The sequence below is a fragment of the Plectrocnemia conspersa genome, unplaced genomic scaffold, assembly GCF_051122295.1.
Source record: "Plectrocnemia conspersa isolate PC_06_02 unplaced genomic scaffold, ASM5112229v1 ptg000003l, whole genome shotgun sequence".
Lineage (NCBI taxonomy): Eukaryota > Metazoa > Arthropoda > Insecta > Trichoptera > Polycentropodidae > Plectrocnemia > Plectrocnemia conspersa.
In genome coordinates this window covers 20,930,774-20,955,451 of record NW_028277167.1, presented here as the reverse complement: position 1 = coordinate 20,955,451, position 24,678 = coordinate 20,930,774, and the positions used below count along the sequence as shown (strand labels likewise).

General features: G+C 32.9%; 1 protein-coding gene and 1 long non-coding RNA gene across 3 annotated transcripts in view; both read left to right on the top strand.

The window, feature by feature from the left end:
* fng (Fringe glycosyltransferase) overlaps positions 1 to 23,675 on the top strand; it is a 43,273-nt gene extending 19,598 nt beyond the window's left edge. The window contains exons 4-9 of one of the 2 annotated variants that reach the window (XR_015808978.1): positions 3,069 to 3,216; positions 8,493 to 8,578; positions 19,191 to 19,261; positions 20,395 to 20,572; positions 22,651 to 22,742; positions 22,827 to 22,964. Coding sequence is in view for 1 of the 2 variants with exons in the window: in XM_088182212.1 (XP_088038338.1) it covers positions 3,069 to 3,216; positions 8,493 to 8,578; positions 19,191 to 19,261; positions 20,395 to 20,572; positions 22,827 to 22,881 (538 nt within the window). In the remaining variant the exon portion in view is untranslated. Of the gene's footprint in view, positions 1 to 3,068; positions 3,217 to 8,492; positions 8,579 to 19,190; positions 19,262 to 20,394; positions 20,573 to 22,650; positions 22,743 to 22,826 lie in introns of both variants that reach the window. The other variant, XM_088182212.1, reaches the window with a different exon arrangement.
* On the top strand, positions 20,657 to 22,127 carry LOC148236917 (uncharacterized). Its single transcript, XR_015808979.1, has 2 exons — positions 20,657 to 20,856; positions 20,929 to 22,127. It is a non-coding gene; the product is annotated as an uncharacterized LOC148236917 (long non-coding RNA).
* Positions 23,676 to 24,678: the final 1,003 nt, after the last annotated feature.

Sequence of the window (24,678 nt, the reverse complement as noted above, 5' to 3'; positions counted from 1 at the left end):
TGGACTTCGTACTCCCTCTCTGTGAAAATTAAAAATTTACTCATAAGCATTCTACGATCACGAAAAAATATAGTCAAATCCAGCTTGTATTAAATTTAGTGCTAACTGTTCCAAATTTTACTCAGTTACATCATAGTAAGACGAGAAATACATAATCACTACATATCATTCCATCGTATGAAATAATTTTAAAGTTCTCTTATGCATTCTAGAGTCACACAAAAATATAATAACCCCCTTACCTATTATGAATGTATAATATTTTTTTGTGTCATCCGTACTTTGACCCAGTTGTACTTTAAGACCCTGCCTGAAACAAATTTTGCATACATAATTACTTTTTAAGTACTCTCCTACTTTTCTTTAAGCGACCCAATCCCACTATTATATTTGTTGCCAACTGCTTCAAATTTCACTCAGTTATATCATATATATGCGTATCACTATTCCCCGGATCATTCACTCCCCCTCCCTGATATTAATATAAAATATACTTTATCTCGAATGCAATCTAAAACCATGAAAAAATATAATATAATAACCCCCTTCCTTGATATAAATATATAATATGGGGTCCTTAAAATGTATCGCCTGCAATTTATCGCCAGCAATTAATCGCTAGTAGTTTACGGCCGCGTCAATTGATCGCATAAACAATTTACAGCCTACAAATAATTGCTAGCATATTTACCGCAAGGCAATCTATATAATTTATATTAATTTATTGGTCATTTAAAATTTAAAATATTGTGTTATTTTTGCTCGCGCAGGGAATAAATACAGTTTCACTGATATTGACCAGTGGAATTTTAAATCAATTGTTTGATACATTTTAACTGGCCGACTTAGTAAAATTATATTCATATTATTGAAAATATAACTTCTGTAACAGTTGCAAAACGTATATTTGCTATTCAAACCCAAACCTAACCTAATAAAAGTTTTTGTAAAAGTATGTATAACTTATTATAGTAATTCAAACATATTTTTTTATATTTCAAACGCAGACGTAAACATTTCTATAGTGAACTGTATAGCTTAATTTTTGTTATATCTTAAGATAATGTTTCAACATTAACTTTAGATATAATAAATCTCAACATATCAATAGTTATTACAAGCATTTCAAATTTTTACGACAAATATTTATTTAGTAGAATCTAAAGAATTTATAGCCAAGATGCCGTTTCATCGTTTAATCGAAAACCAGTAGTAAAACGCACATACATTCTGCACCACATCCCGCTTCTCTATATGTAATCGGCACTCTTTCAAAGAGGCAAGACGTGCCCCAATCTACCATTACGTGTCGCAACACCATAATAAAACGAGCACTCAATGCAAAAGTGGCTGAAAACCGAATCGAAGCTTGTACCGGCAAGGGAATGTGCTTTTTGCGAAGCAGTTCGTCCTTCGCGTCCGAGCTGTCCTCTTCGCCGAGACGATCGATCGATCGATCGAACTGTGTCTGCTCTTTTTTCCCATCTTCTTGTGCGACAGCGTTTAAGGTCGTCGAATCGGTAATTGAATTTGGACCTGCTGAATGGTCTCCCAGCCACCGTTCTCACATGGCATGGCATGGCATTTCGTTGTACCAATTGACTCACCGTCCGGTCGTTCGAAACGAGAGTAAAGTGGCAATTATCTTGGAATTATCCGACCGGCGAGCCCACGCGTGTCCCGAAGACTGGGACTCGCTTTTGGTTTCGCTATCCCGTCGGCGTGTGGGTGCGAAATTAGGAAAGTTGCGGCCCGGGGCGGCTGTGCTGTAATTTGAGGACCTGAATGTTTTTTATCGCGGCGAACGCGTGCTTTGTTTTTGCCGGCCTTTCACCGTAGTTGTTGTTGACCTGTAGATGTGACCCTGTAGTGAAATGGTCTGTTCGCGTCCTTTCTAGCGTATATATGTTGTAATTTTGTTAAACCAAATATTTGATTTAATAATATTAATTTATTAATTTAATCTCATATATTTTAGTGTTTTTTTTTTAAATAAACTATTTGTCAAAAATAACCTTAATTTTAGTTGCATCGAAGATTAAATTATGCTCAACTCATTAGCAAATAAATTCGCTGTAGCGGTCAAGAGCGGGGCTAGTGACGCCTATTCCCGCCCTAGATTTACATTAATATGGATGGAAATTTTGTATGCACTTTCTCAAAGTTTGCCATAAGGCGTCGAGGATTCTCGGCTTCTCGGCATTTTAAAATATGCTAAAAAAATAATATTTTTATAAATTGCAAGTCATCCAAAATAAAGCTATAAACATTATATATAACATACATTTTTATACTAATCTCAAAAATTCATAATTGCTTACAAATACCAATAATAAAAGAACATGTCATTTTCATACCAGAAAATACTATATTTTTTTTTAATATACATTACAGTTGATAAATATTAATTATCTTAAGGAAATAAAATGGTAATGATTTTTATTTAGCGCATGTATGTTTATAATAAAAATAAAATTTGTCTCCACTTGATGCTTTGTTCATCAAGCATCATTTTTAATTTAATATACCTTCTCGCTTGTGTGCTACTATTTATTTTATTTTATTTTTTACATGTAAATCAACCATAAATGTGTTTAAAATTCACCAGTAATCAAAGTCAAGCATTTTACCACACATGTGTTGAGTTTTAGACATTCTAAAAAATGCTAGCATTTGCAATATTTCTGATGTAGATAGTCAGAATATAAACAGTCACACACTTTTGACATTTAATTTAGAGATGTAATCATAAATAAGAGCGAGCTTCAGTGAAACACTGGATACGCTTAATCTGCTAATGGACAATAATCATATCATTTATGACCATTTTCTAACAAAAAATCAGGGCGGTTTCGTGACCCTTCATGTCTCCTGATTTAGATCTTATCTACTGTCGCCGCCCGCATGACACGCAACGACAATGTAGTTTTTCTCTATTGGCTTAATTTGTTATCGCTTAACTTGTTATAATTTAAAAAAATGTTCGTTCAACTAAAAAATGGTGAAAGTCGTAAATTTGAAATACAACCCTGTTATATTTTTATTTTATTTATTTTTCTTCACAACAGGTGGTTTTGCCATTTCGACGACGACAATTACGTGAACGTACCACGTCTCGTGCGTGTCCTGCAAGACTATAACCCTCAATTGGACTGGTACCTGGGGAAGCCGTCCATACAAGCCCCCTTGCAGATCATCAACCGAGACAATAATAAGGTATGATTAAACATGAAAGCATTCTGTACTTACATTAAGTTTGTATAAAAATATTGATAGCCTTAAGCGTAAATTGATAACTCTACTATTGAGTAAAAATTACAACATAATTTCATTATATATAATATACATATTTTAAAAATAGCATGTAATCATAAATAAGCATTTGAACATCGATGCCATTAAAAGCAAAACCTTATCGCTCTGAAAGGACCTTTAGAATTTATAATAAAATATTCTTTCATAAACATTAACGTAATTGCTTGTTATCCGATTGCGATCAATATGATATGCTCACGATTTTAATTACCTTATGGCCCATTATGTAATTCAATATGATATCACCGATTACTTTAATGGATAATTAACGTCTGTGATTATAAGGACCACTCTCGTTGAAATTGAGTTATTTTTACAATAGTAATTTCCAAGTAAAATTACATAAAAACGTTTGTGTAATAATAATAAAAAATATATAGTAATATACGTACATACATATAATACTTTTGCGTTTTATGGCCAAATATACGCCGGTAAAGCTGGTAGCAGTTTATTTTATAAACATATATAAAACACCACATACATATATTGAGATAATTTTAGATGCCACTATCAGGCAATAGAGTTCAAATCGGCGAGTCTTCGCTGGCGTGTCGAGTTGTATTATTATTGGCTGTGATTTCAGTAGAGCGGCTGGGATTGTAGTGATGTATTTTTGCCGATTAGCTGATGGCTCTCACTGTGCTTGTGACCAAATGTCACATATTTTATAATGATGGTTCTGATGAATTGCATCGCTTCTTAAACATACTTACGAAATGTGTTGACGCTTTTAAATAGAACCAGTCCATATGGTCACTCCAGCGATCAGTAACTAAAGTAGAAGAACAATGCGCAGGGTAGAATGTATTATCTGGGACGCGTCCATTCCAAACAAAGAGTAGATTTTTCGGCGGTGCATATGAGTGATTAACGTCTCGGGACGGATGTGCTATCATTTGGTTTGTGCAATATTTCTAATTATTAACGCAATTGTTTGGTGATAAGATCTCTCTTCCATTGTTATTAAAAATACAGTGAATGGCCTTACTTTTGAAATGTGTTTTCGTTTGTTTTTGAATTTGTATAATAATATTCTTAGGACAATCCGAAAAAATATAAATGTAGAGGGATTCCTCAATGGAATAAAAAACACCTTCGTGCATTAAGAAATAAATTATAATATTAAAGTATTTTTTTTATATTATGTTTATTTTTATGATATATTTTATATATAAGTTTTAGTTATATTTGTTAAGTATAAAAACAATTAGATATATAAGCTAAATAATTTCATATAATATGTACACGACATGTATTTTTTTAGTTTGCTTTATATGCTTTTACTGTAACATGATATTCTGTAAAAACAATACCCGACTTAATACTACATATGCACCTATACACGCTCGTATAATGTATTATGTATTACTTTTTTATTTCCCAGCCATTAAGTCCAATAATATCTTTGAGTTGTTCCATTTTTTTTCCACCCATACTTCTTTTTATGGTCATGGTTAATCGCCGTTATTTATCAATCGAAAATAATGCAATGTGTGTCCGGCATTGTTGTTGCGCCTTCAGATGTACATTAGCGATATGTCACTCTAGTTTCGTTTCTGACCTCACGATTTTTACAGCGAGCGGAAACCGCTTTGATTATGTTGGAAATCGAATGGGCCTTGACAAGGCGTCAGACATGTAGAATCGAAGAGCAGATAGAATAACGCGGAAGCATAGATGTTAATGTGAAAAAAATCTGTGCATAGATCTGACCGGTATCACGGGTCAGTGCGGACAGATATTCGGCTCGAGGTGCTCTCAATTGTGTTTCCATCTGTTTTATAGTATTTGATCAGATAAACGATGAGTCAGAGTGATTTTAATGTAAAGTGAAGGATTTTGTTTGTGTAGCGCTTTTTGATAATCCATGGGAAAATGAGTACTCGAGTGCTTGACTTCACAAACAAGTGAGCCATTGATGGAAATTGGATGATCTAATTGAATATAAATATGTAAATGTTTGAGCTTTTAAGTTGAATATGGTACTGGTTAATGTCACTGATCTTTATGAAAACTAGTAAAACAATACATAATTTTCACGAAACACCTACAGTTAAATATCAAACATTTAGTTGAATCAATCTAGTCATTTAAAAAGCTCGTGTTCTTAGACATTCAATACACAAGTAAATTGACTATTTTGTAGAAGAACAATACATAGGAAGGACATTTGGAGAAAGGCAATATTTAATTTAAAATGCTCTTGCCATTTAATAATTTAACTGTTTGAAAAAAGATGGAACTCATTTGGTCACAGTTTACTGCACTTACTAAGTGCCCTTATTACATATTAGTAATAAAAGGTTAACAAGTACTCGTTTCTTGTGTCTCCTATATTTATGTTAACTGCAAGCTGGTTGAAATAACAAGGAATGTCGGTTAACCGAAGGCCGGATGATCGAAGCTATCGTTATTATTAAAATATATGGACTCAATAATCATAAATTTAATTTACCACAAATAGGGAAAACGATTATTATAAACATATCATTAGTATTTATGTCTAAGTATGGTTTTTATTTCGTTTTAGCAATTAGTTTTGTATGGCGAGAATAAAAACAATTAAAGAATTTTTATTTATTTATTTTAATAATTAATTTTAAAGTATGCAAAGTATACAATATTATATTTTAGGTCATATTTACGAAGGAGTTTCTTTATTTAATTATTGAATTCTGCTAAATTTTATTCCTGTGTGTATAAATTCACACCTCCGTAAAATATTCGCTGACCTATCTACCCTTAAATTATGTCTATTTCTAGTATTAAATTGATGTACATATTTATTTATTATTAAATACTTACTTAAAAAACACCAGTGACATATAAATAATACTCACATATTTAATATTTCTCGAACATCCAAGCATTTCAATATTTTAATAATACTTTTTACAACTAGTAATCTATTTTTTTAATTACTCTTGTGGCCCTATTTTGTAATTTTTGCAACATCGTCCTATCTAATACATTGAGCATATTTAATATTGTTGTACAATAATTATAGTAAGGCATTATAATATCACTGTAGATAGATTCTTATATTTATTTCTACTTACGTGTTGTAAATAATGGCTTTAAAAACAACTCTATTAATATTAAATTTGTGTTGTGTTCTTTATATAAATCCTCAATTTTCATAACAGAATAATATAAAGCCTCATCAATTCTAGAAAAGAAAATTCTCGGTAATACTAGGTTTGTAAATTGTTCTTCAAAACTCCAGAGATTTTTCAAATTTAATTTAGTTACTTAATTCATTTCAAGACGTGTACTATTTTTTGCTAAGTTAACCACTCGAGTGTCGGTCATCTGAATCACGATTTTCGCCGTAATTATACAATACCTTCACCATTCTCGATCCGTATCAACCACCTTGGATCACGATTCGTATGTTCAATTTCGCCTTTAATAATACTACAGTTATTAGATCTAGTACATTTTAAAAATCTCATATTGGACATATGATAGTTTACGGCAGGATATGAATGCTAACGCGTTCAATTGATACAACACTCGTAATAACGATATGATTGTTACGTGATGGGTGAAATAAAATTCAACGCTCAGGGTGAAACGGAGTGTGAAATAATTTATTCAACGTATTTTTTAGCGTTGAATTATCTCGTTACCCTGATTTACCGCCGAAAGGGCTGTTTGACGGGGTGCGATTACTCAGGGGAAATCGTACAGACGCCGCAGCTGTTTTACGTATGCTGAATTTATTATTTGAGATACGTGGTGCGGTCAAAAAGGTCTCTGATTACTATATATTTTATGAATAAAAAACGAGAAGAACGTCGACTAAAACCAGTTTATATAAATTGTTTTATATCATAGCTTTTCATCAGAATTGAGTAAACCGAGTAGTAATTTTCATGATTTACTGAGGGTAGTGACTCAAATGTCCAAGTATATGACCCTTCTAACCAAAATTGATTATTATCGTAAAATTAATCTTATTGTAAATGGAGACCTAAAGCTGAAGAGAAAAGTAGTGATATTATGTTTAAGATGTGATTGGTTTTGCGATTATCAATCATGTCTTACTTATATTATTAATTACGAGTAATTTTGAAAATATGTATGCTTAAACAAGCTTTGGATACATAGAATGGGTGCTTTAGATAGAAAGTGGGTGCTTTTGAAGACAATGTTCAGCTCCTTTTATTTCTTGTATGTATAAAAAGGGCTGAAGTACATCAGTAAATACATCTCAAACAACTGTAATTTAGTTCAGATTCATTATTTGAGGTTAATGTTTACTATTTTTTTATACACATATTCTTGCTATGATTTTTTGCTATGATATGCAATATATTAGCTACAATATAATAATAATAAGAATAACAAAATTTGTTGGTAGACACATTTTAAGGAAAAGAACTGAAAATCCTTTTACAATCTGAGGGGAAGAAAAAGCAATGGATGAAGTGCTAATTTAAGTATATTTACTTGAAGATAAAGAATCATTGAAATGTGTTCCTCAACCCCTAGAGCAATATATGCTATGGCATTTTGTGGTTTCGAGAAATATTTTCGTAGTATCTTCTGGTTTGAAAATAACAATTTTCTGTGATTGTTGTTATTTGAAGATGATTATGGATATAACTGTTACTCCACATCAGACATGCATATGTTAATATGTATCTGATTAATTGCTTGTATGATATATTTGGATTTTATCTTTTTTGGTAAGCGCAGTAAGCATTTTTTCGTTACGACTTTTTTTAAGCGTATTTCGCTACTTACGATTTCCTGGAAAATTTTGAGCAATTCTTCCTTCATATGAAAAGCTTGATGTTCAATGTTTTTCCATCGCGTTTCAAAATACTAGATCACCTTTGAACTTTGATTTATGCAACGGAGCGCAGTCGGGAAGTTTTTAACCCATACATGAACATAAAGGAATCCTCATCGTGCATAATATATCAACGTCGTTACATTTTTTTGATATGTTCCACTTTGGAACCACCCTGTGGCGGCGGTATGAATTGCTGCGGGTCAGTCAGTAAACTGCCCGGCAGTTTCATCCGATAGCGAATCGCCGGTCACGACCGCACTGCTCCACCTGGCCGGAATCGCAACCCTCGGTCTGATATCTATCGGATCGAAATATTTATTATAATGAACTCGAAATATGATAACGACTAACAGGAGTCTTGTTGTTTCAGCAAAAAATCTCGTTCTGGTTTGCAACTGGCGGCGCTGGATTCTGCCTCAGCCGGGGACTGGCCTCCAAGATGATCCCGATTGCTAGGTAAGCTATATATAAATTACGTCTGTGCATGCTCTCTGATTGGAGGCTGGCACGTTCCACCTTTGAGGTTTTAACTTTTCGCGGATGATTGACTACAATCGGTTTCGCAACTGTGCAACTTTCGTTGCAGAGTTTGCCAATTATGTCGAGTTGCGCAATGCTACGTGAAAGCATGTTTTTAATTATTTTATTACTGCACTTCTTTGTGTGATTGTCTCATTTATGTGGCGCAAACCTACTTCTGTAGATTTTTTATTATATTTTTTAAGAGCACATAATCGGTGTATAGTATGTGTTGTTATAAACTATGATCAATTTTAATTTGTACATATTTTTAAGACAGTTTTTATTTTTTTATTTTCTTGTTGCCCACTCTTGCACTTCAACGCCCTACTTCAATGAGGCCAAAATTTAAACCATAGATTTTTTAACGCACACAAAACGCTCACTTATAGTAAATCTATATGCTTACCAAACAAAGAAATTTTGTATGTTTGGTAAGCACATATTTAGAAAAATATTTAATTTGAACGCTAAAGCTTAAATTTAAAATTATGAATCAGATTTCGTTAACGTTACACAGTACTTCTAGTGAATACTTTAACCGTATTTTTTTACAATTATTCAATATAATATATTTTTCTGTGATCGAGTTATATTATATGATGCACATTTTGTGCAAGTTCCGCAATTAAACATGTGCATAGCTCGCGCGTGTGTGTGAGTAAGAAAAACTCGCGACACACATTTCGTGTCTTTCGCACGGTATCGGTGTGCCATATCCGCGGACTTTATTAGTGCACAAACCAGTCCTCTGTCTGCGAATCAAACCGTTTTCCGGGAATCCGGTCCGGAATAATAACGAGCGTCCACACACAGTGTCTTCTAATTGACGACGTGATTAAAAGACGTTGATAGCAACTTGCGGAATTCGATAATGAGACGAATAGTATGCCGGTGCTGCGGCGAGATTTTCGGCTCGCCTGATTAACGACCGTCCGGATATTTTAACGATGTCCCCGAAGATATTTTAACGATGTCCATCCACCTCCTCTCCTTATAGATACTAAAATTTTTGCCTAAAACTCTCCAAAGCCGGTACTTTTGCGAACGCCGCCTCCCGATCTGTCATTTGTGTTTGAAAAGCTGCTTAAAAATGGCGCAATCCTTTTTTGTTGTTGTTTTAGTCTGTCGGGCAATAGATTGTAGTGGTGTCGTGATCGGATTTTAAAAAATTCGATAACTAAAAGTAGACGCAGAGATATTTTGATTGGATTGGAACCCTTTCGGTGCCAGTTTCGCGATTGATTTACTTTTGGCTAAAGGAAACATCCATTACTCAGCAGGAAAAAGTTTCAGTATATTTACGTTTTATTTGATTTAAATTTTAAAGAGTAAAATATTTCGTATTTTATTCCAGAATTCATTCCTCAAGGATTATTAAATATTATCTTGCACTGTGATCAATGACTCGACTTCTTTAATGACAATGACTAGACCCGTGTGTTTAGTTTATCATTGATCTCAAACACTCGAAAAGCACTAAGTCGACTATCTCAAACATTTTTGAGTTGCTCCCTAAGATTCTTGAGTCCAATTCTTGAGATATCAACATAATATATAATGTGTGCGTCAGAAGATTTTAAAGCGTGAAATTTTTAATTAGATGAATTTATCAGTATATGAAAATACTTTATTATATGCTATTGTATGATAGTTACACGACCCAACGAATATAAAAGTTAAAATTAACAGGTTCGTGAACTGAAGTATCATAAATACGCATAACCTTATTGATTCTTTCCACCCTAATATAAAGTAATCTTGTCATGTCATTCTTTTTTTAAAAACGTAAAAATCGCTAGGGGTCAGAAAAGATATAAATTTAATTCGGCAATATTGATCTACATAATATTGACGATATAAATAAGTTGTCATGCTCATCCATATTTCAGATTTGATGAGTTGTGTAAAAAAATATCGTTTCTTAGTCTTTACTAAGTCATTTTTGTGCTTACATATTTGTTATACAAAATACACGACTATCTGTTTAAAACGTATAACTTAACTGCTTGTGAAATAATAAATTTGTTACGATTTAGTTTTAAAGTTTTTTTTTTGTTTAAAATGTCTACATATTATATATTTGTAAAAAATATGTCTTAAAGCTTTTTTTTTGTAAAACAAATATTTCAGTAAATATTGTCTGATCTCACGCTTTTTAATTTAATGAATGGTACTGTCTATAAATTACAACAATATTTCCGTTTTGTCGACGCCATCATCAAATTTTCAATCATCTGATAATGTTTATGTAAAGAAAAAAAATCTTTTGATATTTCCCTACTCTTTTACACTACACCCCACAAAAGTTTATAATTCAACTACTCAATTATTTCGTAGTTGTATATTTTGAAGAAAAAATTTCGATTCGATTCATACAATGAATTTATATTATATTTAGAATGTCCCTTTATTTTTTTATTATGGTCATCATGAATCTCAATTGATTTTGTGACCCTAGAAAATTCTGATTCCTGGACTTATAAGTAGTGATTGATAGCCTTCCACTCATTTGAACGTCACTTCTTTCTGCTGACGACAATTGCTACTATTTCATATTTACTATTCATGTGATTGAGGTGATTTTCAGCAGCACTCTTCCTCTTTCACCTTATCAACGAATAACTAGTTGTTACTAACTGCAGTGTTTCTGAATGTTCTTCGTACTACTCACAACATTTTCTTGATTGTTGAACATATCTCGTATAACACAAACATCCATACTTTACAATCGAAAGCTCGATACCAAACATATACACCTACGTCCCATTGAAACTCCTCTTTGACACGTATCGCGAGGGACATCTACAAAAGCCTTCTTCAGAACCATACAGAGGACTTTGCGAGAAGCGGCGATTTCGCAATCTCCGAAAGATAAAACGCGGGGCAACAAGTGGTAAACTTTAACGGGCAATCGGCGCAGGCTGCGGGGGTCCGGACCCGCAACAATGGGCCCTATCGCGCCCATCTCGCCCGATGAAAACCAATTAAATACCAATACAACAAATGCTCGACCGGGGCTCAATTAAAGATTGTGATCGAACGTCGGTTACCGGCCGGGTTGCGTAAAAAAGCGACTGTTTACACGCAGCTTTGAACTCGGTCCGACTTCATCGCACAGATGAATATCTAACTGAAGAGTACCTATGTTTACTCTGCCGGACAGAGGTGGGAGGGTGGCTTCGAGAAGTTTGTGAGTCGAGTGCGTTGATTGGATTCAATCGGGCAGATAAGGGGTTAGATCGAATTGCACGATTGAGTTTGGAAACTTGAGTATGTAAGTGGGTACGCAAATAGAATATTTTTTTGTAATGTTTAACTTCAGGGGTGGGCAAAAATTTTCACATTTTACTTTTAATGTATTTAAATTTATTTATCATTGTAGCACAAATTTTATATGCATTTTATTCATAAACGCAATATTTCTGGACATACAGTAAAACCTCAGATTGCGAGTTACTTGGTTTGCGAGTATCGCAATACGAGCTAAATTTTTTAATCATTATTGACAAATAGCTTACGAGCAGTGCGTGTGGGGGTACTTTTTCCCCAACCGAGCTGATGATTCTTTGAAATTCAAACAATTTGCTACTCAAAGTCTTGTTATGGATAATGCTCCTGCTCATCCTCTAAACCTTGTGGTCGATTTAATGAAGGAATTCTATTGTATAGTGACCTGCTTGCCAAAAGTACAAGTGTCCTATCTTGGTTTTTCCGAACTTATTTCAACATAATTTTATTTTTCTTGCGCCCCTCACGACTCATTTCTCCTGAAATCCAAATAATAGTGCTAGTATGTTTGCTGCGGACTAGAGCATCATAAGGAGTGCGCAATACTAAAGTATTCCTGAAGTAGCACGCATTTCTTAAGATAAAACCGAGCATTTTTAATGATTTGCTGTGAGTCTGCAATGTGCTGGCTAAATTTCCAACGTTCTTAGAAAGTCACACCTAAATCTTTAGTAAAAGAAGACCTGTCTAGAATATATCCGCTGAGATGGTAGAAATATTTTGCCGGCACCAATGACCTTGAAATGCATATTTCTTTACACTGAAACGCAATTGGTTATAGCAAGTCCACTTCCATAAAGTTGTATATAGCTTTCTAAATAAATTAATAATATAAATAATTATACAATAATTATTTTCAAAGGTGTCCCGCTTTTATGGCCAGAGTTGTAAATTGCTAATTATTATTTTCATTACTTTTCTATATATGGAAAAGTAATGAAGATATCGTCTCGTCATAATTTATTTATTTAAATACCACATATAATTGCAATTCAGTGTATTACTTCGCCATTGAATCTTAGTGTACTTAAATACTTTTCCTACTAAATGTAAAATAAATTAAATTTTCTAACAAAGCGCATTAATCCAAATAAGACTCCCAAGACATCGAGATTTTGATATCTACTCTAATTAACGTCTCTCGTAACTCAATTAATTAATTCAGCACAAACGCCCCCCGACGTTAATTTATCGTCGCCTTTCTCCGTCCACAATCTCTACGTTTCCTTTGAAAGCAACACAGCAGCCGACATCTCGATCGAAAAACAGCAACTGAATAACAGAAACACTTCGTTAACTGTACTAGGGAAATTCTCGACCGGAGGCATACATACGCAAGTATAAACATAAACGCTCCCTTTTGATATAGTTTTGTAGCCGTTAATTTCGCATCCAGTTTGCTCCCGTGCGGTCGGGCACCTCGGGGTGACCGTGCGTTGAGTTATCAATGGGAAAATATACTACAGCCCATCAAACTCATCGAACTTCGTCATTACTGTCATGTTTTGCGACTTAATAGTCTCACAGTAGACAGACAGGTTCGATGGGGCTCGACGCTAAAGGTGTTTAAAACTCGTTGAAAGTGTCACTGGTAATGTATGTGTGTATAAAATCATCTTATGGATAATGGTATGCAAATTGGAATGGTTATGCTCATTTCTGTTAAAAATGTGTTGAAGTGCTTAATTAAGTATGCACACGCGGAGTGTCGAATGACGAGCGTTAATGTGACAAAATTTCCGGTTAAAATCAAATCTATTTAAAACGGGTCAGACTGGACGTAAAAAGTAAAGGATGACGTGCTATAAAATTGTTTTTTATAGATTCGGGCTCTAAGTGCCATCGTCAATTACTTTGATAGATTTGATTTTAAAAAAGCACTAAATGCCATTGTCACCTTTCCATGCCTATATCTGCCGACGATTAATTTTGATCATATCATTTACAATTTGTTTTTAAAAATGATTTATTCTCAAATATTGCACGATAATTCAACCAATGCATTTTCCTAAAAAAACTTCCTGAGATATTTCGTAGTTTCACATCCGGTTAATTTTAAATAAATATTTTGGCCCATTTCGCACAAAATAAATAATATATAATATCACAGTAGCTGGTCGTCAACTCCTACCGTACGATTGTATTAGCTTAGTGTGGGTGTTTTTTTGGATAAATGTGAAAGCTGTGGCGTACGTTGCTATATAGGCTGTATTTATATACTACTATAGTGGGAGGTTTCGTGCTCGCTTATTTTTAACTACAACAGCCAATTAAAAAGATTAAGGGGATTGGGGATAATTGTATGTTTATAACCGCTTGATTCATTATTACAATATTTGCATTAAATGACCATTAAAGCTAACAAAGATTTGTCAACTTCGCACTTTTCATTTAGCATTCCACTTGCTGTTTTTGTTAATGTAATACATTTGTATTTGTAAAAGCCCTGAAATTTGTTGTGATGCATTTACAGACTTGTCAGCGGGTCGTAAAGACTAATAGCATTTGTTAATGGTAATAACGCGTATTGCGACAAGTATTTTTCTCGCGGTTTATGCGTCAATTATAAAAAAAAATGCTTTCATATTTTTTTTATTAGTTATCTAGAATATTAAAGGCAAACATAACAATGCGTTACGCAGTAACAAGTTACTGCTATGTATATATTTAAATCTGACTATTTTTGGTACTTTTTCGATATCGTCAAGGTAAGTATTTTAAGGTGCAGTGTTACTAATACCGTTAGGTAACATATAATATGAATCGTTATTTTATGTATTTGTAAACGTATTTTTATTTATTTTGATAAAGGAAAAACATGCTCGTTTAGTGTTTTTGTAATTGTAGGTAATAAATCGTTTCGACTATAATTTTTGATCGTGTACGATTCGAATTACAACGAAACAAAAATGCACCTTTACACATGTCGAGCATATATCAAATCGGATCCTAAACATAAAAGAACATTATTTTTTCTCAGTCGAATAGGAGATGCATCCTCGAGGGTTTCGAGAAAAAAACGAACAATCCGTTCGCGCGATCCCGCATACCAATCTTAGGCACGTGCCTTTTAAGGTCTGAAATCAGATTCCAAAAATACCCATTAATTAATTATTTAGTTAGGAATGCTGTGAATACTATACGCAGATATAAACCATTAAATTTTCTAAAATCTATTCAGATTAACACATCACATATGTATTTTATACAAGAAATAAGCTTTGGACACTTCGAAATCACGGTAGAGCTTTACCGTCTGGTTAACTCGCTCCGCACAGCGGCGCCCTAATTTTTTCTACCATCCTTCCGAGACATCCTCGCCGGGGTGTCCCACACGTGTCCCGCTTTATAGTCACCCTCACAAATCGGCGGCCAATGGCAGCCAGCACCAATGGCGGCAGGTGGCTGAGCGCAATTAACTTCTGCTTCAACTGGTTTACTCCGCGACCTGCTCGACAGCTTGACCCTGTCAGCTCGTCTCGCTATAGTAAACTATATGCATACCTTTATGTAAGTAGATATAAGAGAGTTTTGCTCTCCTTTTTGACTCGAACCTCCCCCTGTAATTCCTGTCTCTCTCCGTCTGCTCCGCACATCTTATTATTCTCCAGAGAGGGGTGTATTCTTCATCTTTTTGTGTTATCACTGGTAATCAAAATTAATGGTACGCCTTAACACCTGCGTTCTGCGTCGTTTCTGAAAGATAGGATATTAATAATACGTGAATTTTAAATAAAAAAATATTGTATAGTGTGGCGCTTTACGTGTCGGATTATGAAACCAAAACTAGTTCGCCTTCCAGTTGTAGTTTGCGCAAGTGAGAGGACATTTTTTAACTCAAAGCGTAATATCACGTCGTGTATTGTAATTATTTCATTATGTCTGCTTGTTGTGTGTGTGTATAAAGTGAATGCTATATAAAGCGTGTGAAATTTACGACGTACTTTTGATGCTTTAAGGTATTTTATATGTTATATGTGAAGGAATCTTAATGCAAAAAACCTTCTCAATTATTGTATATCAAATATATTCTTAAGAATTCAAGAAAAACTTGTATTTTTAAAATCACTTGTAAAGATTTTTATATTAAACATATAGCTTTATAGCTTCTCATTCTCTATACAATGACACATTTCAAAATTGCATGTAAGTAAATAATTTATTTAGTCTTTGTATGCATAAAATATGTTGTGCGAACACATATATGAATAACGTTTAGGTGAGTCTTTTAATATTAAATATAAATTTATTATTTTGTAATTTGCGATGATATAAATGCGCAATTCAGTCATAATTATTGAGCATGAACATTATATAAATACTCATACTAGCATACCAAAAATTAATTTGTCATACGATGTGGAATTCGCCTAAATCTGTGCTCATTCGCTTCAATTCGCTCAAATCTTAACCAATGTACATATGGAGATATTTAGTTAATAATTAATATTTGTGTAACAATGTTAGTCACGTCCATGTACAATTTGTATAAAGATCTAAGAATATTGTAGTAGTCGTAGCTGCAACAGGGTTGACGTGAAGAGAGAAGCGGCTGATTTTTTAGTCTATAGTCGTCGTTGCTCCACTTGGCTTATATTTTCTGTGAATTCTCGTATTCGCCTAAGGGAGGTTTCATGCTCTTTTCTTTTATGCAGTTTTTACTGCAACTGACATATGCAAGTGTTCATAAACTTGATGTTTTGCCTTAAGAAAGAGCTGTCCCTTGCATTTCTAAAGAAATCTTCAATGTGCTAACTAATGGATAACTTTATGGCGCTTTTAACGCGTAAGAAGATGTAATGCGTAATGCAGATCTTAATACCTGCATTGTTTTGGATTTGAAGATGTACGCTGATGAATCCCACAAATATTAAAAAAAAAAGAAAAACTTTATAATATTAATATGCTAATTTTTTAATATAGATTAAAATTATATTAATTGACCAATAATTCAGAAAATAACGTAAACTTCGTGCATTTATTATCCGTCTCATTGTCATGCGTCTAGAATATCTGGTTGAACTCTTGGATACCGGTGACTTATTAGCTGAACCTAATCTGGCGTGAAGTGGTAAGGTACTGCATTCTCAATTGCTGAAAGGCTCGGATGAACTCTTGCTTGTTTCAAGTCGCAAATGAAGTGATGGTTGTGGATGAAATATCTAACGACAGCTAGTTAAGTACGCCGTTTTCGCGTTTACACACTCTTTTAGGGAAGGTCTTCGCCCTTCCTACTCTCAATCGTGTGGCAAATGCGTTAATTCGTCAGATATTAAAATCATTAGATCGATTGACTGTGATTTCTGTGCAATTCGTAATCTCGGATCGATGATGTGATTTCTATGAAATTTATAATCTCGAATCCAGTTACCTGTACGCTGACCGTATGTACCGACTGTACAGATTATTTTGCACGTAATTATAATCTGCTTAAATTACTGATTCGTGTTTTTTTTTTAAAAAAAGTTTAACATGTCGTTTTGATTGCCATGAAAAACTTTCCATGCCTATTTTTTAAACATTTCTATTGCGTTTTTGTCAGTTTACAATATAATCTTAACATTTTAATTAAAACACACCCTTTTTGAATACCCCTAATACATAAATACACAATTTCAACGATCCTTATAATCGAGTTCTGTCCCACGTAATGAATTTTAATCGTTTTTAAACGCCCAATAACAAATTTCAACCTAATCCATACCTAAAGCCTTCCGCATTATACATTAAATAATTTATGTGCACAATCAAATTCGGCGATCTCCCGTTACGCATTCGCAAACACAATTACGCTACCCTTTGTCTCTTTCCATCGATTTTTAATTGGAATTGAATATTGACAAAACAGCTAACGAGCGAAACTTTCTCGTTATCGCCGCTTTAACCCCTTCTTCGTCTCGCACTTGGTCGATAAATTAATGTATTTTTTTGTGTTACACACCTGAAAAAAAATGTTTACGATCTCGGACTCGCGTGTATTATACCTGAGCATACATACATGCTGCTAACGACTACTACGGTAAAACAATCACTTTGTTATAATGCAAATCGGCCGTAATGTGCGGTGCTAACGCCCTAGTAACGGTCGGGTCACAACCGTTCACCGCTTTCGTATTATATCTATCTCTAGATACACAAGTATGTGTACAAAATGTGTTCACCGGTGGTTAGTAAATAAACGAGATCGTTCACGCCGTAAATTCTTGGCTTAATCGATCTGTGCGAGTCCTTTAATGAACTCGGACGACGACCGAGAAAACGCCCAAAAGTAAATTAGTTCGGTGGTGTGTGTGTGTGATACGTTTTTTTTGTGTGTCTCCCTTTCTCGAGTTCCAAGAGTAATCAATTTCTATTATGCGAATACAATTTGGTCGAACGGACGATTCTGGGAGATACTTCTTCGTTTAAGACTCAGAGTTGATGATAAATTTTCTTTATGTAGACTGCGGCAAGTTTGCAAGTAAGTAATAATATTTTAATATAATAAAAATGTATATATTATGAATAATAAATATCATTCGTAATTTGTTTCGTAAGGCTTCGCTTAGTTTAAATGCCCACCCCCTCCCCACATCACCTCCCCTTTTACTTTCTTTAGTCATTTATTCTGTCTTGAAAGAATCACTTATAAATTAGTTCTTTCTATTCTACGAAATATATGTATATTTTAAAATATACTTCTTGCATTGTACAATTGATCTGTATAATTATTAATGGAACAAAAGTCGACGACGATGACGACGACGAGTGGTGGTACGCACGAACGTGCTTAAATCACTAGAAATACATATCCGCGAGGAGATTTCATAGTATATATAAACAGATCGTATGTCCTCTACTATTTAAAAAAATTAAAAGTAAATATAAGTATATGTAATATGAGCTATCAATATTTATATGTGTGTATAAACCATTTTATATTTTCTGCACATCCTTAAAAACATAAACGATTTACAAAATAGTCCTACAATTTAAACCATAGCAGCATGGGTATGCACTTAACGAAGGATTAATACATCCTATCGGAATTTAAACGATACATAGTATGTACATACAATACACACCATACATGCGTATGTAATTTATTAATTTATACACACGTTTCGTTTTATTTACAATGGCGTTCAAGTCGTCGCGGTATTGTGTTACGTTTAACATAACCATATTCGCGACATGATCTTCATGCTTTTCTCGCCATCAAACCAGTTTAATGTCAATATCCATCCACCGTGACCATACGTATCAATTTTTGTTGCAGCGGCGGAAAGTTCATCAGCATCGGCGATAAAATAAGACTACCGGACGATGTGACCATGGGATACATCATTGGTAATATAAATTATTATTATATATAAGTTTTAGAATCCTATTATTTTATCACTGACATTTAATTTTTTAAGAGAATTAATTTTCTTTTTGTACATATTATCAAAAATCTTTATTTTAAAATTTGTTATGTATGTATGTGATAGTGAATGTGTATTACCGGTAAAAATATATTTTTAGTGAAATCATAACAGAATACATTTTCACCGGTAGATATATATTTTTACTAGTGAAAATATAATTTATCTGGCAGGTGATAGTGAAATGATATGTTGCTATAAAATGTCATTTGACAGGCATAAAACGTGTAAAAAAGCGGTGGTTTTCAATTGACAGTTGTAAACGCCACTTGTTTTTTCAATAGTTGCACATTTTTTTTCAATAGTTGCGCTGCAATAAGGCAGCACAAATTTCCAAAAGTACGTGTATCTACCGGATAATCCGCGCAGTGAATAAATACAGTTTCACTGACATTGTCCAATAAAATTATAAATCAATTGTTGATACATTTTAACTGTCCTAATTAGTAAAATTATATTTACGCCAGTGAAAATATAACTTTACTGAAAAATACACATTCACTATAACTTATATAAACCCAAAACCCAACTTGACTTAATGAAAGTTCAAAAATATTAATAGTTTTTAAAATTTCATTAGGTTAATTTAAGTTAGGTTCGAGTTTTAACAGATAATGCACCTTTCACAACTGTCAAATTGAGTTTAATATACATTTTAGAGCAGTATACAATTTCAATAGTGTCTATTAGTAAACTATATTTTCACTAGTAGTAATATGTATATATGAATTGTGAAATTATATAATATTTATATTATTGAAAATATAAAAACACTGAAAAATGTACATTTACTATAACATCATACATTGGACTTTTATGATAATTTTGTATTTCTATGATTAAACTATTGTTTTAAATGTAAATCTGTGTATCACTATTTTTAACCGTTTTTTATTATTAAATATAATATAATAATATATCTTTGTTCATGGTCAACATAAACAACAACAAAAATGTAGTATTATACATTAACTATACTATTTTTCGGATTAACTTCATTTGTAATATTTCTGTCTCATTATCATTTGATTGATTGAATTTATTTTTATTTTTTAGAACATCTGCTAGGAAAGCCTCTCACCGTTATAGAGCAGTTTCATTCGCATTTGGAGCCGATGAAGTTCTTGCGCAGGGACACTCTGCACGATCAGATATCGTTCTCGTTCTCCAAGAACAAGGACGAATGGAACGTGGTCAACTTGGACGGATTCGATCAGAACTATGACCCGAACAGGTATATATATATATATATATATATATATATATATATATATATATATATATAGTAGTTGCAGTTGAATTGTCTCGTCTATTCTAGTATACTAGTATCGTACCGTTGAAAAAACAACGAACTGTACATCAAAGTTATATATTCAAAATTTAGCATTATTTTAATAACTGAGTGAATGATGCACGTCCATGAGTAAATGTCGAGTCATATATAATTGACAAATGGAAGAGAAGACAATTTAGAACCAATAACATTACTACTTAGCTCCGCCTCCAATACATCCCTTGGTAAAAGCGTAATTTATAAGCAACCATCCGATAAAGACACAGGATATGTTTCTCAATGTTTTCTTTTTTCAGATTTTTTTGTTGAAGATAAATGCTTTTTTGACTTCTACACTGCACTATAAATTAATGCTACTAAAACCTTTAGTTAACATTTCTTTGGATTGATTTATTTATTGAAGCATATTTCTCTTTTTTTTACCAAATCGTTTACTAGGTTATTAGTAGCGTGGCTTTCCGTTACATTTTACTGTTTTTTGCTACTTTAGCAACTGATCTACTGATCTGACTAAATCTAAAATGAACTACCTCTCCGTATTTATTAGCCAATCATTTTATCAGTTTGGCAATTTGTTCTGTAATTTCATTATTTTACTATTGTTCCTGATTTAATCAGATGGGGAGATCACAATTTTTTACAATAGAAAAAATTACAGTGAGACAAATTTAATATAACTAGACTTTACAAATACACTTTAAAAGAATTGAATAAAACACAATAATGAGACAAAACTTATCTTTACGTCAGAGAGAATTCTATGAATTTATGAGTAAAAAAAAAACTTCTAAAAAAACACATAATTAAATAGTTTCAAAAAATAATACATTTAAAAGTAAGAATACATGTTTTTGATCTATCGAAATACCGGTAGTTATGAGTAAAGTTATAGTAGTTCACCGAAATTTATATTTTAGCTTACCGAACTTTGTGCCAGATTTTTATGTAGAAAAAATATTAAAATAATTAGCGAATGTTTTGAATGAAAGCACCAAAGTATAACCTATGTTTTTTAGTGATTCATAAAACATCAAGTAATTTTTCACACACGAATCTAAGTAGCTAAATGTCTAAAATACATTTATTGCAAGAACATAATCTTTCCTTAAATGGTTAAATACTAATTGACAAGTTCAGTAATTCTTTCTTCACTTATACTACATCTGTTAGAACATTTTTTTTATATCTAGTTAATAAACCATATACTTTTCAAATGGATTTATTTTTGATAAGAAACTGCAGGATATTTCCTGCTTATCTCTTTTATTATAAATATTTTGTATATTTGCTTTTTATAAGTATGTGTATATAAATCGTCAGTAAATATTTTTTTTTTAACTTATTGCCTCTCCTAGGTTCGATTTTTACCTCCTACTTTTTGTTTGGTTTTCAGATAAGATTTAAAAAAAAAGTGTTCGACCACACTTATGTTTAACCATCCTCTAAAAATAAACAAGTTTGCACAATCAATCAAGCTACCTTCCCATATACAAAATGTATTTTGTCTATCTTAATCAAACAATGAGCGTCTAGGTTGAGTTTTTTTCATATTTACTTTTACTTGTTATCTAACCTATATAATCAAATTACACAAAGTGTTTGAAAAACATAAAATACTCAAAAGTATACTCGAGAACGGTATCGCCATATTTCATCATCGTCCACTGAAACAAAGTTAAAAAAAGTGCACGCTTTGTCTCGCCGCTTATGGCTATCGGACATTTGTTACCAATAACTCAGAGCGGCCTTTGCAACTTTGTTCGCAGTATACCACTCACTAACTCTTATTATCAAATTAAATTAACTTATAAAAAAATACAGAGCTGAGTGGCACATAGTTCAAGGCGTCTCAGTCCGGTTATTGTTAACATCGTCGTTTATTATAATCGATGTCGAGCTTTGTAGATAAAGAGACAGAGGCGGAACGACAATGACCATAATAATGGTGTGGTCATTTTTTAGAAATTTATTTCAATATTCGTCCGCGTTGAGCTATCAATTTCAAAATTTTTATGTAGCCACATCCCGTCGCAATAATTCAGCGTCCCGCCGAGGCGTCCCGTTGAGCGCCACAACAAACCACAAAACTATTCACTATCAGTTTTATAATGTATGGTTTGTTTTTGTTAAAGACAGAAATTTGATGCATTTTTCATATATTTTAATGTTTAATATATATTTATTTTTGTTTCAGGTTTTTGTCATTACACTGTTTCCTGTTCCCATACTTCAGCTTCTGTCCCAGGTAACAGGAGCAACCGAGGCGTTGAAGAGGTCAATAAAAAACGCACAAAACCTTCCTGTGTCTAGTCCTTGACATGTCTTGTCATTAGTTAGTCCGACACGACTAAAAAGCGCAGCGATGGACGATCGACGACAGTCTTCCAATTTTTATGAAATTATCTATTTAATAATAATCAAATCGGATCAGTATTTTGAACACACGGTACTTTGATTTAACTTCCGTCGCAAGATGGCCGCTGAACAGGGCCGCACCTAGCGGGGGACCCCGCGGTTCAATATAATGGCCGTTGAAATTGATACTGTTTACGCCAGGGGTGGTCAATATTAATATTTTATATATACGATGCGAATAAAAAATACCTGACGTACTGAGTGCCTTATTTATGTATTACGATCTTCTATGAATCGTTGCGGTCGATTTTTTTATTATTTTAATGTTGAGAAACTGTGATGTTGTATTTTTAATAATTATTATTGTTTATATTTTTGTATCAAATATTGAGCTTTTGACAAATTGTGAAATGAAATATTATATTATTATTATTATCATGGCTGCTGTTCGATGTGTAGTACAATATTTTTGTTTAATTGTTGAAAATTTTAATCGTTTATGTAAAATATAGTGTGTAATAATATTTTATACTCATATACTATGCGTATTTATTGAATATATTATGTATATATTTTATATGATAGTAATGTTTTAGTGTAGTATAAAAAGACGTTGTATGTATTTTTTATATGTATATATAATATTTTATAAATTTTATAAATTGAAAATAAATAAGTTAAAAGTATACATATTTTAATTTTTATACACTGAAGATCTTTTACAATTAAATTTAAAAAAAACGACGTTCATGATAAACAAACTATTCGAAGGCCATAGATTATCACCGATGTACTCATTTTATACTGAATTATAATCATTAGGCTAATTGAAACTGACGTTGATTTTTTTGAACTACCATCTAAACCCCGATTTACGAGTATAATTCGTTTAGAAATCGTTCTTGTATTTCGAAACATTCGTATATCAAAGCAAATTTCTCCTAAATAAATAATGGAAACCTAAATTGACTCGTTACTTAAGTTTATTATAAAAAAATTGAATTTAATAATTATTAATATCGGAATCACTGATATCTTAATGAAATATATGTATTTTCAACGAACTTTAACTAGAAACCTAACCATTGTCTCCTTTTGGGGATTTGGCGAAAATGCGACATTACATTGTCACTGAAATACAGCGTTAAAAAAGTGGTGCTTCTCTACGAATTTTTGCACTGTTTTCCACATCTCACAGATATGCCTAATCTCAAGTGATGAATTTCTCAGCCTTTTTTTTCTCCTCCTTAGTCTCGTGCTGTTGCTCGCGATGCAGATATATTAGTTATTCTGTGGTCAGCTCCTCCACCAACTCTTGAATATCATCTTCATTCATCTCCAGTCCCATGTTCTTTCCCAATGACACAGTTTCGTCGACACTTTGCAGCTACCATTCACGCAATTAGGTCAGTTTTTTCCAAGCAGAATTGAGGGTGCATTTGATAACCTTACCATATGGTTTATCGACGATCTTGGGACAGCTCGATGTGGAAATAATTTATTCAAAAGTCTGAGGATAGGATTTGTTTTTCAGTCCCTTTAAAGCATCGCTGAAGTAGTGATTTGTTGTAAAGCTTTTTGAAGTTCAAAATGACCTGCTGATCCATGGGCTTCTTGGGAGGAAGAAACTTAAATTACTTTAGTCAGTAAGTTAGCCTAAAAGTCTAGAGGATGAGCAGGAGCATTATCTA